Below are 19,207 nucleotides of genomic sequence, written 5' to 3'. Positions count from 1 at the left end.
AGGCAGAATTAAAAGACCATGCCACTGAATTACACATCTTTAATTGATCTGTACTGATTAATGTCTGAAGTACATGCAGAAAACACAGCATCGAGACAATTTTAACCAGTCACAACAATTTAGCGGAAAACACTTTGCTGTGATGAGGCGTAAGCTTTTTTTTTTGTAGTGCTCGTTCACTTAAAAAAACTGAAAAGAAATAAAAAAGCTGAACTGTTCTTAGCTTTCGTAGTGGGCATTCGCCAACAGACTGGTCATCACAATTAAGCGTTCTCGTGTTGCTGTCTACAAACGCTGCTTTGAAGTAATTAGTACATGGAAATTTATTTTTGTCATTTTCTTAGTTTAAAGTGACCCTAAAGCTTGGGCATCTTTTTAATTTTGGAGTCACCTGTTGCTGACTGACCGGCCAAACATTGGTTTCAGGTGTCACAAATATGGTTTTAAAGTATTAATTTCACTTGGCCAGATTTGCTGATTGTTCCCACCCCCCCTATCTCTACTGTTTTCTATTGGCCATGTTGTATGTACAAACATCCAATAGTGTGCAATAGTCCAAGGCCAACACTAGTTTCATTATTTTAAAAAGCTCTTTATTTTCATGCAACACGTTGGAAAAGCAAATACAGAGGCACACAATTTAAAGTAATAATAATAATAATAATCTTTGCTTTAAATTTTGGACCGGGATAAAGGTGTTTGTATAGAAAATTATTTTTGCCAGCTCAATAGTATCAATGGAACTGCCCCTTTTCAGAATCATGTTTCATATCAAAAAGGCACTACGTGTGTTTTTTTCCCCCCTTTTTGTCAGTTCAGCCTTAGTGGAGCTCTCTAGTTAAATGGGTGGCAATATGGTGATTATCTAATGACTACTATCTAAAACGAATCAAATTGTAGCCTTAGACTTTAAGCATTTTATTCGCAGCCTCTTCAGCGCATTGCCTTAATGTAAGAGTTCACTACATTGTCCCAAATATCTTAAAAGGAGTTCTCTGAAAGAATTAATTCTAGTAGCCCATCCATTTGGAGCTGCTCTATTAAATGTCAATATCCTATTAAAAATATGAAAGAGGAAATGCAACTATCAGGGAATGCAACATTCACATTAGTGCTCATTCTCAAGAAGACCCATTACAGGGTTTAGCTAAAAATGTCAAATTTTTCCTATTGTGGTGACCTTGTGATTCCATTAGGCAATGTACTCTCCCCCCGCCTCGCTCTCATGTCCTCAACTTCTGAAAAATCCCTTTGAGCCCAAATCCATGCAATATTTGCACTGAAACAATGTGAGAATTTGTGTCTGCCTCAGAATTTACAGCTCACCTTTTCTTTGTGGCCCACAGCTGCAGAGTCTTAGTGGAAATAACAAAACACTATCAAAAGGGCAAACCAAAGAGGGCCGGCCTAGTTATATTCATGCCCCCACCTCATATTGATCAAGTCACATCAAAGCTCCAGCGTATCTCTAATGTAGCTTGGCCTGCTTTCTAAAGAGCTTTTTCCACTTTGATGGGGGGGATGATGGTATTGATAGCACTGTCACAATGCAGGAGTGCATCTTCTTGTTTTTCCCTACATCAGCGCATAATGAAGCCCAGCATGCTTTTCACTTGAGCGTAAAAAGCCCATGCATTTACACAAATGCAATTCATCGAGTAGGCTCCCATTCAGTAGCCTGTGAAGATGGAGATTCTCATTAGCGTGCGGACAGTCTAAACACTTGTCCATTATAAGGAGACTCAATGGGCTTTTCACAGTTGTCTCGTATGATTAGATGCTACCTACTTAGAGTCGTGCTAGCTAAGCTATTGTGAGCATTGAATAAAGTACTTTTACTTGTAATCGTAATTGAGATGTTGCTGTGTGTTAAGAGATGACAGAGATAGTAAGTAGCATGTCTGCACAGGCAAGGCTTTGAAAAAAAGTCAGCACTGCATTTATGATAAATGATAGCCGAGCTAGGTATTCGCCCATAGGTATTTTTGTGATTATTTCAGGTTTATTTATCATATCGCCCTATTCCTTGCCAGAAAAGCGGCGTCGGAGCATGGAGCTGATTCCCCTGACAGCACGGATGGTCATGACTCACCTGGTGAATCATTTGGGCCATCATCCATTAAAAGGAGGCCCGGCCCTCCTGCATAGCCTCGTGAGCGAAAATCACGACAATCCGTATGTGGAGTCTTCCGAGCTGTCCTCCGAGGTCTTCAAAAGCCCCAATCTTCAGCTCTTTGTTTTCAACGATACCACACTAGTGTCCTACCTGCAGATCCCCGCAGAGGCCCCCACTGTGGGGCAACCCCCCCACCCGTCCTCACAGGTGCGCGTCATTGTCCGCGACATTTCAGGGAAATATTCGTGGGATGGGACAATCCTGTTCTCAACCAACCAGGAAGACTGCGAGGATATCGGCGTTTTTAAGTCAGTCGATCACACGCCGGCACCCACCGCTGCCGCAGCACATAGCAAACCTTTGTCCAGTTCTCCAACAAGAGGACCGTCCAAGTATAATTTCTCTGTCTCTGATTCCCACCCCGACTCCTGCGATGTGGAAGAAGTAGATTATCTCGATAAACTTTTAGAAGAGCTCAGCCAGAGCAGCCCGGAATGCCTCCCCAAATCGCAAGTCCAGTTAAATCAGCCGGCCTCCTCACCCTTGGGCATGAATCTTGAACAAGAAAGTGCCATCCTCAGTGCAATTCTTCGTCAGACTCGGCAGGAGGAGGAGCAGGTCAGAAGGTGGGATGCTGATGTGAGCTTCCAGGCTTCCTGTCAGAGGGAATCATCCCACCAGGAGCCCAAGGCACCTTTTTATTACTGTCGGCTACTGCTCAATGACCTTGGCATGAACTCCTGGGAGCGACGGTATGCTATGTGACAATTATTCTCTAACATGAACGTAGAAAGTGATAAGTGACTAATCAGTTTTCCCTCTAACATCTTAGAAATAAAAACATTTGATTGAAGTATTAGGCTATCCATATCATATTTGCATTTATGACATCATCCTAATATCCTGCAAATAATTCAGCTGTTAGCTTGTGACTCTTAAGAGAGCAATTTTTAAAAAGCACCAGAGTGCTTTAATCTTCCCTCCACAGGGTAAATGTGCCCAGCTGTTTACGCAACGGTCTACCTTGCACTGCCACATCTTTATAATGCCACCCCCAAATTAAAAACTTGCACCTCTTAATAGTGACAGCGTAACATGCACACAGCTTGTGGGAGATTGCTGTGTGCACCTGTGGCCTCTTGCATTAATCCGAAAAAGCGGGAGGTTGCAAGGTGCTTTCTTGTATACCAAAAGTGGAGCAAAAGGACCTGAATCTGATTTTTTTATTTTATTTTATAAAAGAACATATTTACAGTCAAATCATTACATTTTTTTAATTAAATTTGAGAAAGTAATTTTCTGCTAAATTCAGACCCATTTCAACACTTTTAATTATTATTATTAATTATAATGAGTTAACATGCTTCAACTATTTATTTTTTTGCCAACCAGGAAAAGTTTTCATTTGCTGAAGAAGAACTCCAAACTCTTAAGAGAACTAAAGAACTTGGATTCCCGACAATGGTAATTTATTTGTCGTCTGTAATTGACTTTCCCTCCTTACCTCTTCAGAAAACCACATTTGTCAGTGAACATGCTGCTATAACATTTGGCTCCATGAGTGCTGTGATAAAATTGTGTTGGCATCTATTTTTTTTCCCCCAAACTGTTATTTTCCAATTTGCACCAGCCCCTCCCATTAACTGCAAAGTAAAGTGAACAAGTTATTTGGTGTCATGAATCATTTGTGAACAATAAATGAATGATAACTACTTTATTTGTTGTTCTTAAGTCGGGAGACCCACAAGATCGCTGTGTTCTACATTGGCGAAGGTCAAGAGGACAAGTGCTCCATCATGTCAAACGGTGCCGGCAGCCAAGCTTATGAAGACTTTGTTTCTGGGCTCGGATGGGAGGTGCTTCATAAAAGTCTTAACACTCAAAGTCGTGGAATACTGTGGTTATGCAACATGATATACGTATATGTTAAATATATTCCTCAGGTGGATCTGGCCACACATTGCGGCTTTATGGGCGGCCTCCAGAGGAATGGCAGCACAGGACTAACAGCTCCCTACTATGCTAACTCCACTGTAGAAGCCATCTTCCATGTGTCTACGCGTATGCCATCTGATTCTGATGACTGCCTCACCAAAAAGGTGCCTCACGTCTATAATGATGACCGTCAGTCGTAATTGCACGTTGAAATTCAGGTCCTCAAATTACAAACACAATGCGTTTCCGAGAGGCTGTTGGTAAGTCGAGTTGTTTGTAAGTTGAGACAGAAAATTTTGTTTTAAAATTACATTGAAATACAGTGATCCCTCACTACTTCGCGTTTCGTTTATCGCGGCTTCACTACATCGCGGATTTTTTTTCAAAATTAAAAAAACAATTTAAAAGTCAAAATAAAACTTCTAAATTGAGGAAACGTGTCTAACCTTTAGGACAATGTAGTATTGCTCCAAATGTTCGTTTAAATTCCTTTAGAAGTCCGTTTTCGCGTGTTAGCACGATCGCGAATTAGCACGATCGCGAATTAGCATCTTTCCGCTAACCAACTCGTAAGCCTGCCCAGTACTTACTTCGTGGATTTAACTTATCGCGGGTGGTTTTTGGAACCAATTATCCGTGATAAACGAGGGATTACTGTACATTTAAAATATATATACTGGTATATGAGCAATTAAATTGTACACAGTAGGTACTGTTTATCCATATATTGACTTAAAAAAAATTATAAACCCCAAAAGTTCTTCAGAAAAAAAAATAGATATCTCGGTGCTTGGTGTTCAGCTGTGATCGGGAGGTGTGACTCCAGAGTGTGACCATTGATTAGTGAACCCGGCAAGCAGACATGACGAGGAGAGATTGGCGGGCTCACAAGTGAATAGGGGTGCATTTGCCGCTGTGGTAATGACTACAATTCTGCTATTCCCTGCCCCCCTCCTCCCTGTGTGCTGTGACCAGGGCCTGGATTCAGCCATTATCTCTCCCTGCTAGAGCAGGCGCCGGACGGATGCCGGCAGGACCCTTTTATCCAATTCCTGCTGCCTCCACAGGAGCGATCAATTGGGTTCTGCCGTAAGATTCAAGACTGTCGTACGCAAGGAACAGTTAGCGCGAAGAAATGAGCGGCAAAGGCCCCTGCCTATGCTGCCAATCTTCTCATACGGTGCCATGCTGAGAAGGGAAATTAATCAGGCCGCCCCGATATCCAACTCCAGTCCTCCAGCGACCATGTGTCACCAATAACCACCTACAAATTCCTCACCCATACTGGAACCTGTGCCTTTGGACTGCAAAAAATAATGACGATCTAGTTTAGGACAAAATAGGGAAATGACAATATCTCAATATTCATTTTGCAAAAGGTAATGCTGTAATTGTTTAGACTCATCTTACCCAAATGGCCACACCAGCCACACGCTGGAAAGACAATGGTTGGCTTGGTGCACACTCAAATGCTTCCAAAGAGTGTGGGGGCAGTAGGAAGTGAAGAATTGAAATAAGAAATGGGCTTCAGCGCTGGTTGAGTGGAATGTTTTCCATGTAAATTTACGAATAACACTTTTGTCCAGCAGTCTTCCACTTCAACTGCCTGTGTGCGTAGAGCTACATTTTGTATTCGTCTGCGGGTAGAAAAGGATGAGGGAGGTCAAAGAAAATAGCCAAATCAAACAGAAAAAAAGGGGGAAAGAACAAATTCCTCAATCCAATTGTGGGTTGTTGCACAGTGCAGGCTGCAGCGGTAGCAGCTGGCCTCCGTAATGTGGTTATAGAAGCTACTTGCAGAGTTGGGGTCAGACAGTGAACAAGTGTGTGTATGTGTGAAGAAGACGGAGATAGCCAAAGCTCTTTTCACTCTCCCTAAGGCACCGCAGGTTAAATAGGCCACCGAAGCTGTTTTTATGAGTAGCCTCGAGTCTTCTGAGGTCCTCCCGTCTGCTGTTTCCATCGTGTTGAGGCCCATCAACTGGGTGCGAGGTCAAAGACAGCTAATTGGATAGCAGCCTTAGCCTTGACATTCCTTTTTTTTTTTTTTTTTTTTTAAACAAAAGAATAAGTCACACATTATTAGGACGTTATTAACAAAGAAGATGCTAGAGCCAGATGTTTGGAGCTTAAGCATCCTCATTAAACTTGTGATTCATCTCATCCCAACGCTAATATCTTAACCCAAATTAACATCCGTGTTAATTGTTAGCACCAAATACATATTCAACATTTCTGTGAAATTGTCCCAGTGACTGACCTGGTTTGTACCTGCCACTCCTTGGATAGCCCGACTGAACCGGTGAACAGTAATCAGCATGCCGTGCGTTTGTTTAAGACCACGGAATTAGCATAATTAAGGGCTTATAATAGAATGCGCTAATTGCATTTTTGGTGGCGAGGGCATGTTTGCGAATGGCTCATTAGGCCCACAGTACATTGACAGATGTTTTCAAGCAAACAGTGTGTTAATTTTCGGCGTCTGTGATACCCCATAAACACAAGAGTTACTGGACTGTCTAGACTTGTTGGAAAATGTAAGGTAGCTGTGTTGATTCAACTTTGGATGAAGCTGTTTACCTATTTCAAAGCAGCGTCAGTCAATTTCCTGTTCTTTAAGTGTACACTCTTGTCCTGCCTGCTTTCATTTATTTTTGTGAATAGAGTGGAAATGGGAGGCAATTTAATCTCTGATGGGGAACTTAATTGGATTTGAATTATTGGGTTTAAAATGCTCAATTTTGTGCATTTTTGCTTTTCGTTTTGAATACATGTTGGAAACACTATAAAAGGGTGAAACCTGAGCCCAGACTACTATTTAATTTATTGTTTTCAAAGTGTGTAGTTTAACGATAAACATACTTGTTGCACCTGCTGCATTATGTATTTTCTCGAGTATAATAAAAATGCTTTCAGCATTAAAAAAAACATATCCACAGATATATAAAATGCTTGAATACAATCTGATGTAGCATCAAAACAAAAGTCCACTGCACTGTCATAAATACAAAATACAGACTACTCTCACCACTACATTTCTGTCCACTATGATGGCCACTGATATTGATTGGATAAACTCAACAGATTGCCGAAATCCTCCATTTCTTTTTGTGTGTGTTCTTGTCACTGTGGGAGGACATTCACATGCAGTTGCCAGACTCTTGATTAGTCTGATTTTGTGTGTTTGGCAGCTTCGTCACCTCGGAAATGACGAGGTGCACATAGTGTGGTCGGAGCACACCAGGGATTATCGGCGGGGCATCATTCCAACTGACTTTGGAGACGTGCTGATTGTCATTTACCCAATGGAGAACCACATGTATTTCATCCAAATCATGAAAAAACCACAGGTGAGAAACAGTTTAACTGTGCTGTAATACACACGTTGGTCACATGGAAATAATAAATCTGAATAAATCGACAAACAGTAATCAGGGCTTGACCAATCACGGCTCAGTTTATGAATGTTACATGACATTTTCAGTCCACAGTAAGTGGCAAAATGCATTTTTAAAGGCCATGATTGTAAACGGAAAATAATTAAGTTATCAAATTCATTATAGACAAAATATTTACTTTTTACTGCTGAAAATTGCAAAATTAGAAGTGTATCTTTGTTTTTGACATTTCTTGTGTACACTTCCTGTTGAGTGCCAAAGTCACTTTTCTACGTAGAGCTCATGGGACCTCGATCAAGCAATATTATAATTCATTCCCATTCTAAACATATTGTTAATTATTCATTTATTCACCTTTAAAATTGATGTTTTAAATTCATCAACGTTATATCTGGATTTCATGTCACACCTCGAAAGGGACCGTAATACAATATTTCCCGCTTCATTCACTGATCATTCATATTTTTTCCGATCTAAGGTCGTACGAGCTCTACCGGAAGGAGCGGAAAGCGTTTATTTGTTGTTGATTGAACTTTCATTAATAGCGAAAGAAACTTCACAATATAATTCTCCTGACACTTTTGGAGGAAGTGCCTTTGTTGTTGTCTTTTTTAATGCCGAGTCAGGTTACCTCATGGAATATTTGAGTACAAATTTTACACCGTAATAATTCTGTCAAATAGTGCGAAAAACGTGCATTTTTTTTACTATCTTGCTGTGATATTACAGACCTTGTTGTGTGCTAACAACATTTTTGATTGCATGATTTTACTGTAAAATAATAGTTAAATGCTTTAAAATTCAAGGATGCTGTTTTTATACAGATTTTTATTATGATATTACAAGGGGAACTCAATTACAACAGATGACTGTTATTGTAAAATATCAGCTGTCACAGTACACAGTTGTGTGGCAAATGAGTTAATCATATTTAAATCCCTTTGTTATATAATTTGACTTGCTATTGTACTCCTTAAATCACCAAGTTGAAGACAGCAGGACCTTTAGAAGGGACTTTGACATTCCCGTCAACTTCCAGGTCAATGACCATTGGGCCTCAGTGATTAAGGGCCCGCATGAACAGACGCGTGTGCCCACACACTCGCGCGCGGCGGCTAAAATGCTTATTGTCGCTTTGTATTTGTTATTTAGCTCAATATGGGGGCATTGTTAGGTATTGATTGTCATTTTAATTTCATTTACCATACGTTGATTCTCATTCAATATGTGCGGCTGTCATGCGTAGTTAGGTAACATCCACTTAAGTGTTGAAGCCTCTCGCCTAAAACAGATGGAAAAACGGTCAGAGTATATGATTTTTAATCAGCCTTATTTTTGAAGCCACACTGTCAGAGGATTGATTAAATTAACGTTGCATGTTAAAATACCTCGTGTTGCTATTTTCCTCAGGTTCCCTTCTTTGGGCCTCTATTTAATGGCGCCATCATCAATGGGAAGCTGCTGCCAAGCTTAGTGCGGGCCACTTGCATCAATGCCAGCAGAGCTGTCAAATCCCGGCTGACTCTCTACCAGAGTTTGTATCCTTTTTTTTTTTTCCAGTCCTTCCGATTTGTTTTTCCACCCTCACAATAAAGGGATGGTTGCGTCAGATTAAATTATAACGTCAGGCATAATTTATTTTAATCATTATCAAAGCCTGTTTAGGTTTTTCAAACCTGTCAAAGTAGATTTTGGTGATTTTTATTTTATGGCTGCTTGATTTATATACAACACCAAATAGATTATATGTTCAATGACACCGGCGTCCCATTTGAGCAAATTTACCGAGACATGTGGCTCGCTTGTCACGTCAGCCAATGTACACAGCTGAGTGCCGACATGGATCTTTATTGGCTGGTTGATTTGCATACAGCTATTAAGCCGGGGACCGTTGCACAGCCTTGAGCAGCATGTGAGATTGTATGGACCTGTTTGTCGCACAGATGATGTGTCATCATCTATTACTACCATTTTATGGAGCACAAGTAGGGCCACATCAACAAATGTTCTCTCACACACGCACGGGCCAGCTCACTCTCATCCTTCCATCCTGACAGTGTGCCGTTAAGAGCCTGACTCCAGCTGTAGTTGTCAGTTGGTTTAAAGGCAATGTAATCACCAATGGAGACAAATTAGCATGTGAATGCCAGCAGCACTGGATTGGGACGGGAGATTGGAAGTGGGGGGGGGGGGGGTGTAAAAGGGTCGGGATGGCCCCTGGAGGGGGAAACCTGATCTCTCATAACACCCTGCTCCTTCTCCGACAGCATGTACAGCACTGGCTCACCGCAGCCCCTCTGGCGGTTGCTATAGAAACCTCCCGCCATGTCGTTTGGGGTAAAAGGGGTAGAATGTAATATTTTGATATTGTGGAGTGAATTTTTCATTGTAGATCATGTGCGGCTTTGCAGTCGAATGTGTAAGTATGTATCTGCTGTTGCACATCGGTTGGTCCCCACCATGTTTCTATCAGGCCGTGTCTTTGTATCCCCGGGGGCGTCTTGAGTGACAGATGTCTGTTACCCGACGCCAAGAGAATTAGCCCTGTGTGTCTCTCAGCAGCGCCAGGAGGACGAGCCAACTGCAATCTGCTTTCCTTCGTAAGCCTCGGGGGGAGTGCCGGGACAGGACAGAGGCCTTTCCGGAGCCGCAAAAGTCTTACCTGGCATTCCTTAGCAGAGAAGCAGATAGCACGACGTCGTGATCTATGAGCGACGATAAGCCTCTGGAGTTGTGGTGTCGATAGGCTGCCAGGCCTGGCGCTGTCCAAGAGACGTGCCCAATGATCGTGCCAGGCACGCCGAGCGCACTGCCAGTATCTGCTTGTCCTTCTGCTGTTTGTCTGAGGAGAAAGGGACGTAATGAATGACTGTTTTGGTTTGGTGACGTCAAAACCTTTAGTGTCAGGTGCGCTTTTTTTTTTTTCTTTCTTTCTTTTTCATAAGCCTTTCGTTTGCAGTTTCAGTTTACCGGCTTTTGGCTCTTTCCTGCCCTAGTGTGCATTTTTCTATCTTCTTTGGAAATGCTTCTCTTTTATCTTTTCCCGTTCGAACAATAGTCCAAGCCTTTTCCGGCGAAATCCTCAGCCTTAGTTTACCCCGACACAATGCTTTAGCACTCCACAGTCTGCTCTCTGGCTGTGAGGCCACTCTCCAAGGTAATTAGTTGAATATTTCTTCAAAGAGAAGCTATATGACCCCCGTGTGTCTTGATAAAAGGCCAGTATGACGCTGTGGCCCCCCTCTTCCGCACAGTATCAAGGCTGGAGAGGACTCCAACAGTCTGCTGCAACACTCCCAGGATCTCTCAGTCTAATAGGATTTGATATAGAAAATGACCACCGGCAACATTTTTCCGAAAATACAGACACAGATTGGCCATGTGAGGGTTTTCAAATACTCATTCCCCCTGCCTCCCTCCACCTACACACTGCACTCAATTTCTCCTCATCACATCTTCTGTCATCTATTTTCTTTGAGATATGTGGAATTTCAACTAGTTTTTCGTCCAGTGTTCAATGTCTGTTTTAATTTCCATCATTGTTGTCTGTCAGGATGCAATCCCAGACATCATATAACAAGTCTCTCGCAGACTACTCGTAATGTATCATCTATTATTTAGATGGATGATGGAAAATGCAGCTGGTCTGGCTTTTGGGTTCGTTGGTGTGTGATGTCCGTCTCGTCCCGTTCGTCCCTTCCTTTTTGAATGCTTACGACCGCAAGCTTTTATTAGACCACATCAGCAATCGAGTAGAAGTGACTTTCAAGGAGGGGCATGAAACATTTTTTTGAAAGTATTATCTTGAAAGAGGTGGCACGTTTGATTGCATCACCTTAACTGCCACATACTGTCACTGGAGAATCATGTCTTCATGCAGCAGCTCAGATTCAGTTCTCTCTTTGACAAGCACTCTCCATCACTCAGTGTGATATTAATAAGGGTAAAAATGTATGTGTGTGTTGAGGGTGACGCCAAGTTTCTAATAGGTGAGAGTACAGAGCCAACCGACCTTGATTCAGAGACGTAGCCTCGCTATTGGACACAATCAATAGTTTTTGCACACTGCCCCCCCCCCCTCATTCTCTGATGTGACACACACAAACGCACACAGGCGCAGAACCATCTCCAGGCAGCGATCAATAGCCATAATCTGTTTCTGCCCTTCGCCAGTCATGCGATGCAGGCTTTTTGGTGTGTCTCTCTTGTTGTGAGTTTGTGTGTGTGGTTGTAAGATTAGGGCCAGGTTGGGTCTTTTCAGTGGAAACCAGAAAGCGGCTGAAGTCTGCCATGATCCTTCACAGGCCCCACATGAGCACATAATGCCCCGAAAAGATGTAAATTATATCAGTAGATGTGTCGTGACAATATGACCTTGCTGTGCAGCCCCCCGACCCCCAACGTCATTACAATTATTACAATCAACGTCATTGACGGTGACATATTCTCACACTCCTCGCGAGAAAACTCTTTGTCCCATTCTGTCCCTCTCTGATGTATGCATGACTACGACAAGCTTTTTTCTTTTGTTTACTGCCAAGATTCCTCACCTAGCACAGATGAAAGTGGGTTGTATGCCTGATAGGGTGTCATGAATAGGATCTGTCATGTTAGTGTTGTCTCACATGAATTATTAAGCACCGTTGATCGGTCTAATTTGCCAGCTGTTGTGCCATAACTGTATGCAGTCTCATGGATAATACAAGGCAATTTATATCGCTGAGGAGTACGCAGTCAGATGCCAAGTGTGAGTCCATTATGTGCCAGGCCTACTCAATGTTCTCAATTGATGTGTGTATAACAAGTACACTTCCTGTTTATTCAAAAGCGGGGGGCAGACAACCTGAAATGTCTTAAATAGTCCCATTCGAGACGGAAAACATTCTAATAATAAAACGGTCTCATTCGAATGATGAAATTCAGAGCACATACTGTATGTTCTTATCTTAGCATTGATAGAGTGGTTGAAAGTTTATGCTGCATTTGGGGAGCTACTGAGAAGTGTGTTTGTGTGGGTGCGGGTGGGAGGGGGGGCTTTTCCCCCACTGAATGTTTTAACCTAATCCCATTATCAGTGTAGCGCACTGCCTCTCAGTTTTTCACCCCCCCCCCCCCCCCACACCACCCTCCTTATCCCTTCCCCCCCTCTCGCCCCTCTCTCCAGCTGACCAGCTGTTCCTGCCGGGACTCATGACAATGTCCGATGTGTTCAGATCACTGAGTACCACCCGACCAACCCGCCCTCCTCCCGAAACACTTGCACAAATACACAACGCATCCATGCACAGCCAATTGCTTAGACCATTGCTGCAGCCTGGGTAGGCCGAGAAGGAAGAGGGTTTTAGGGAGTCAAAATTGGGCAAGCTTTGGTAATGTAAAGAGATGGGGAGGGGACGGGAGGTGGAGGGCGGGGGTGTCTGTCAAACCAAGAGCTCTGACTCAGGAGGCAGCCCAGCTCGGATGGCATATGGCGTCTAGCGTCATACAACATGCAAAAGTATTCTCTCCCCACGCCCCCTGGATCCACTCCCTCCTCTGTCTGTCTCTCTCCCCTGCTGCTAATGCAGAATGACTCATAGCATTACTCATTTTTTTTTTCCTAAACACCCCCCCCCCCTCCTACACACACGCATCCATCGCATAGGTCCTACACCCTGAAAGCCCCAGGGGCCAAGCCCAGCTCATCTTGAGGTCCATGGGCCCCCCACCCCCTATTAAAGACAGGTAACGCAGGCATGGAGCCAGACCAACAGCAGGGACACAGAGTCCTGTTTGTGTTACCCCACATTCACGGCTGGTGTCAAACTGTTGTAAACATTGTGGCTTTGCTTGCCTGATGTATATGGAAGCCACCTTGCACTTGCAATGCATTTACAGTTGCCGTTATTTTTTATTCTGCAATTAATACTGTACAACAAATGCACTCGCAAATAATGATGCCCTGTGTATTTTTAAACTTGAACCTCCTCCTTGTGCCCCCCCCCCCCCCCCCTCCTGTGGCCGTCTGTTATCCATTCATGTCTGACATCTGTCTGTTTGTCCGCTGTAAAGTGACAATGAGCATGTTGGCAGTTTTATGTGGAATCCATTTCTCTGTGCCATCATAAGATGAAGCGCAGGGCACCAGTCAGATTACATATAACTTTTTTTTTTCTCTTCTCAAGGAGACATGCCGTCATGACTTGGTTGTCCATCTTGTACATACAAGCAAGTTCTCCCAAAATATCTTTGACTGGCCATTACCAACATATATATATTTTTTGTATTTAAAGAACAATTACTTCAAAGTCTAGCCTACTTATTCCTGCACAATGGAGTTGCTTCAGCTTGCGTTGGACGCTTTATGTTGCGATAATGACATAATTGGCATAACCTATTTTTTTAAGACATCAACACTTTTTAAGCTATTAACTTATTGGGTGACAAATGATTATATCCTGTACGCTATATGTCCAGCGCATTTTTGCGTTTAGAAATGTTGTCCTTAAAGTAAACCATATATCCTCATCTTAAAATGGACTCTACAAACTACAGAGATTAATATATCATTGGCATGTATAGACTGACCCCATACTGTACTCGTAATGTTATGGTACTCGGAGCATGGATGCTAGAACATGTCTGTCCGCTTGAAGTGATTAGCATCCAGCTAGCCATTCCATCTGTTCCCTCTAGCCCTGTTTAATTAATGAACTTTCTTTCTCCGCCCCATAGCAGCCACCGCTACACTAAAGCAAAAGCTGTTAACCCTCTCAGGTTATTCCCCCCACCCCTCCACTCACACTGCCAGTCACACACACACACACACACACACACACACACACACACACACACACACACACACACACACACACACAATCCTTAGTGGGTGCATTCTCATTGATTAGTTACGTTTTGTTTTCCTCTCTTTTGTCTCAGGTTCTTGAAGGGGAGGGTTAATGAGCTTTGCTGGCAAGCAGTAGCACTCGGAATTCAAGGATAAAAGCGAATCATCTTGTCGTTTTTGTGTGTGATGGATTCAGAAGAGACGAGCCCTTGTGCCAGTGTAGGGGTTTGTGTTTACGTGTAGGCTTGTGTGTGTGTGCGCGTCAGCATTTGTATGTGTGTGTGTGTTTATTTGGATGGGTATGAATGGCTTTGAGTTTGGGCTATATTGCATTTCATTCCTGCTGGTCCTTTATTCCTCTTCAGAAGCAGGGAGTCTGGAAGACTTTTGAAACGTTTGGCTCTGACGCTATTCGTCCACACTTCCAGCCATCTCAACAAACTCTTGTCTCGTCCCTATTTTACCACCAAAGTACACGCTCGCGCCCTTTTATGTCCCTTTTCCCTTCGGTGTCTCTTGTTACAAGGCAGCGGACAGCCTTTTGTCCAGCTAAAGCTGCCCCTTTTGTTTGGGCTGCCTTTTTTATCCTTGTGCTAATCGCCGTGGTCGTGTGCCTGAGTTGGACCCCATATTTCACACTCGGCTCCCCTTTGTTTGACGCACCGCCCATGATAAGAATCCCAATTCTAGGGCCTCTCTGATATTGAAATCCAACAGCGGCGTAGAAAGAGCTTTCAATCATCCATTATCTGTGCTCCAGTGATTACCATTCAATCTCGCAGGGTCCGGCCTCCTCATCACCAGCCACCGAGCTGAGGCCGAACCCTGAAAAAGCCCGCATCCCCCCCGACGTTGGTGTCACATTCAAGCATGTCCATAGATATTTCTGACGCTGTCTTAAGACAGCGTCACGTCTAATGCTGCTGGGAAATGTCACTGAAATGTCACTCATCACTCTGCGCTGGAATCTTTTGGTGTCTGGTGTGGCCTTGGGATTTTGGAACTCCAGAGTAGGTCACCTTGTGACATTATTGGGCTCCTTTGTCCATTTTGTCAGGTGATGAGATTGATATTCGGTTCAACTGAGGCTGCGGTGCTTTTAATATCAGACTTAATTGGTTGTTTTTTAAAGGAGGAATTAGATGATTATTTATAAGTTGCACATTAATGCCTGTTTAAAAGCTTCAAAGGCGGTGTCTGCTCCCTAGCTGGCCTCAGGCAATTGTTCTCTTATCCAGAGTGTCCTCGTGCCTTGCAGCATTTGCATCTTCACAAAATGGAATTTTCTGCATTGGCTGACAAAATATGGCAGACAAAGAAATAACCAAAACAAAACATTTAAAGATGCATTGCTGTGCATTTTCAACCTCTTCATCCAGAAATGGGCCTTTGATGTCTTACATAGGCTATTTCATTTTCAAGCGGGAGCTGAAGGAGCAGCGCTGAGACGTATTGACCGAAACTTGCTATCTCATCACCGCAGCAGGCTTGATGCCTCCCAATGAGAGCATTTTGTGGCTTGGAGAAGCAAACAAAACAACACTCAGTGAGGTTATGATATCTTGAAATTGATGCGAGCATGCAAGATATGTTCATTTAATCCCGGCTGCATTTATTCATTGTTCAGCCACCACTTTCTGCTTCATATAGTACGTATTTATTCATCATTGTATGTTTTGATACACAATCATTGCTTTTGGCTAATACCGTGTACACCTCTTCATTAGTTATGGATAGCCTCTAATTACTATTGACAAGACTGGCTGATTTGGGTACAAATCTATCGCTTTTTCTTATTCAAATGAGTGTTATTTACCCTCGGATCGCCAAACGAGGATCTTTGGAATTGGCCTTTGTGCGGGTTGATATAGCATGGACGCTCAAGCTACACCCACTTGTTTTTGTATGTGCCGACTTTGACAAGACCCACTCTCCCTCCCCCTGCATCATCACCCGTCTGTGTGGATGTATAGCACTTCCCGCTCCTCCATCTGTTTTTGTCAACCCATGAAAAGGTCCATTGTAATCCGCAGGATGCACAGTTGACGTGCTGCAATCTTCGCTTAAGCCAATCAAGGCGGTGCACCCAACTTATTCCACAATTTCAAGAGACCCAACCCCCCCACCCCCACCCCCCGAGATCATTTTGAGTCCCCCGGGCTCGCATCAGCTGAGCTGGGGGTTTTTGTTGTTGTTGTTGTTGTTTTTTTTACAACAACATGGTCTACATCATCCCTCATCCTAATAAAAGCCCTATTTTGAATAGAGCTGTATGTGTGCCCACTGGATGATAGCAGGCTCCTGATTAACCCTGGAGTGACTAGCTAATGTCATTGAAGGAGGGCCACCTGGCTGTGAGACTGTACAGTCAGCTGCCATTGAAGGGCCAAGAATAGGAGACGACCAGGTGTTGGGCTCCAACCCCCCCACTAATTGTTGCCATGTAATAGCCTGCTTGACTGCGCAATATAGCCTAGGGGCTAGGATTAGGAAAAGCTGTTGCCAACACAGAACTCTATTTTCTTGTCTTGCCCAAGGTTTTGTGTGGAGATTTCTCCTAAGGCCTTTTGACACTGCACTTAGCACAGCGCCGTGCGCCGTCCTCCCAATCGTTCATCGTCAGCACATGGAGGCTCGCAGCGCATGGGTCGGGTGCGGCAGGTGCACCCGAATTGAAAATTGTTCGATTCTGAGCAGCATGCGGTGACAACATTGCGGCGCTTCCAGCTAGAGATTTTTTGGGTGGAGTTGTGCAGTGAAAAACAAATGGATGAGAAAATGGAGGACTCATTAATGAACGCGGTCTCCCGCTGTGTAAAATGCTGGGATGTGAAACAAGTTTCGTGATGTCTTGAAAAACGAAACCACCTCAAAGTGGTCTACATGGAGATACAACTGACAAACGAGCAGTTGTAGCTGTTTTGTTAGCTGTTTTTTCATCCTGCGAACTGGTGTTAATCCTGATTGATTTGGGGCAAGAGGCAGAGTACGCCCTGGATTGGTCGCCAGACAATCATTCAAAAATTGGAGAATTAAAATCATCTACCGTAATTTTCGGACTATAAGTCGCGGTTTTTTTCATAGTTTGGGTGGGGGGGGCGACTTATACTCAGGAGCGACTTATATACATATATATGTTTTTTTTCACTTTTTTGGGCATTTTATGGCTGGTGCGACTTATACTCCGGTGCGACTTATAGTCCGAAAATTACGGTAATTGTGTTATGATGATAGTCATGGACATAAGGAAATCTTCAAAGTATTATTAACTTTATATTCTTTTATTGTACACTGCCTTGGGGCAAGAGGCAGAGTACGCCCTGGATTGGTCGCTTGACAGTCATTCAAAAATTGGAGAATTAAAATCATCGAATTGTGTCATGATGATAGTCATGGACATAAGGAAATCTTCAAAGTATTATTAACTTTATATTCTTTTATTGTACACTGCCTTGGGGCAAGAGGCAGAGTACACCCTGGATTGGTCGCTTGACAGTCATTAAAAAATTGGAGAATTAAAATCATCGAATTCTGTCATGATGATAGTCATGGGCATGAGGAAATCTTCAAAATATTATTAACTTTATATTTTTTTATTGGACTGCCACAAGTTTGGTTTTAGATCAGTGCAGTTTACTTTTTTTTTTTTTCTAAATAATAGATTTTACTGAAATATTTCCAAAAAGCAAGTCTAAGTGGAAATTAAAGCACTGCCCCAAAAAATATTCATTCATTGTGCATTCACAGCTGTGATCATATGTAACCTAGCACTCATCATTAGCATTCCCACTAAATGTTCGGCATTTTGTTGAAGAGACTAATTGGCCCGATGAACCTTTCATAGTAAGCGGCAATAAAGGAGCAAAATGTGCAGTATGTATTGACTGGAAGGCAGATTGATATGTCTGCTGTTAATGCACGATAGTTACTCACTTGCACATGCCACAAGCGTCATTAAAATTTCAGAAGCCACAGTTCTTTTTTGTCGGAATATTTGATCAATGTTTATCTGAACACTGGCTATGCCGGGTTAAATCAGCTATTTGGCATGGCCTTCGATTTTTACACTGCCTGTGGAATTGAAGTGTTTTGTCAAAAGTGTCAAATGAATTATCAAGGCATTGTGAAATCTCAAATTAAGGAACTTTTTTTGTTGCACTGCAGTTTGGAGCAGATCCTTATTGGGATGAGTGATGTCGGTTGTCTACAGTCATGTAAAGTCAGTCAAATTTACGAAAAAAGGATTACTAACGTTAAATCAAATGTATTTAGATGTATTTTATAAGTACGTACCTCAAAGAGCTTCATATGCCCACACTTGACAAATATCTTCACCCTCAGGAGAGCAAAATAAAAAATTCTCACGAATAGTTTTCAATCCTGTAAAAAAACTAAAACTAAAAATCCTTTCAAACTATTGGAAAAAAAATTATGGCTGTAATGTCAGACTTGGGCACACACTCATGGCTAACAACGAGGCGCTCTAAAGCAGCCTAAAGCCATAATCTACACACTGGCAACCCTGAAGCATTTGCAAACTTTAAAAGTTCCCACTTAATTAGTATCTCACTTCTCTTTGTTGTCACCCTGTTGACATTTTCAACATTAGAATGTCTGATTGTATTTAATCTTTTGAAAATATTTAATATCATGTATATTTTTTGAAAGTTATTTCGCGTACCTCTAGAGGGAGCCTGCATACTACATGTACCACACGTTGCAGCAAGCAGCCAAATAGCTACCAGAAATAGACTACAATGATTTGAAATCTTTTGTGCCTTTCCGAAGAGCACTTTGAAGCAGCCTTTAATTTCCCATTTCACTCTCTGAACTATATAGCACAGAGGTTAGGTGAGTCTAAAACTTTTAATCTTTCCAGCACGCTATGACGTTGGAGGAAAACGCAGGGCAAATACTTCTAAGTAATCAAGA

The 19,207-nt window shown here is 42.7% G+C and overlaps 1 protein-coding gene across 6 annotated transcripts in view; it reads left to right on the top strand.

Moving 5' to 3' along the window:
* ralgapa2 (Ral GTPase activating protein catalytic subunit alpha 2) overlaps positions 1-19,207 on the top strand; it is a 66,427-nt gene that overhangs the window by 32,834 nt on the left and 14,386 nt on the right. For all 6 annotated transcript variants that reach the window (XM_037240600.1, XM_037240599.1, XM_037240603.1 and 3 more), the window contains 6 exons: positions 2,034-2,868; positions 3,509-3,580; positions 3,849-3,972; positions 4,060-4,215; positions 7,243-7,401; positions 8,860-8,987. In XM_037240600.1, the coding sequence (XP_037096495.1) occupies positions 2,034-2,868; positions 3,509-3,580; positions 3,849-3,972; positions 4,060-4,215; positions 7,243-7,401; positions 8,860-8,987 (1,474 nt within the window). The remainder of the gene's footprint in view (positions 1-2,033; positions 2,869-3,508; positions 3,581-3,848; positions 3,973-4,059; positions 4,216-7,242; positions 7,402-8,859; positions 8,988-19,207) is intronic.

This window comes from Syngnathus acus, chromosome 22, assembly GCF_901709675.1.
Source record: "Syngnathus acus chromosome 22, fSynAcu1.2, whole genome shotgun sequence".
Classification (NCBI taxonomy): domain Eukaryota; kingdom Metazoa; phylum Chordata; class Actinopteri; order Syngnathiformes; family Syngnathidae; genus Syngnathus; species Syngnathus acus.
This window is presented reverse-complemented; position numbering and strand designations above follow the sequence as displayed.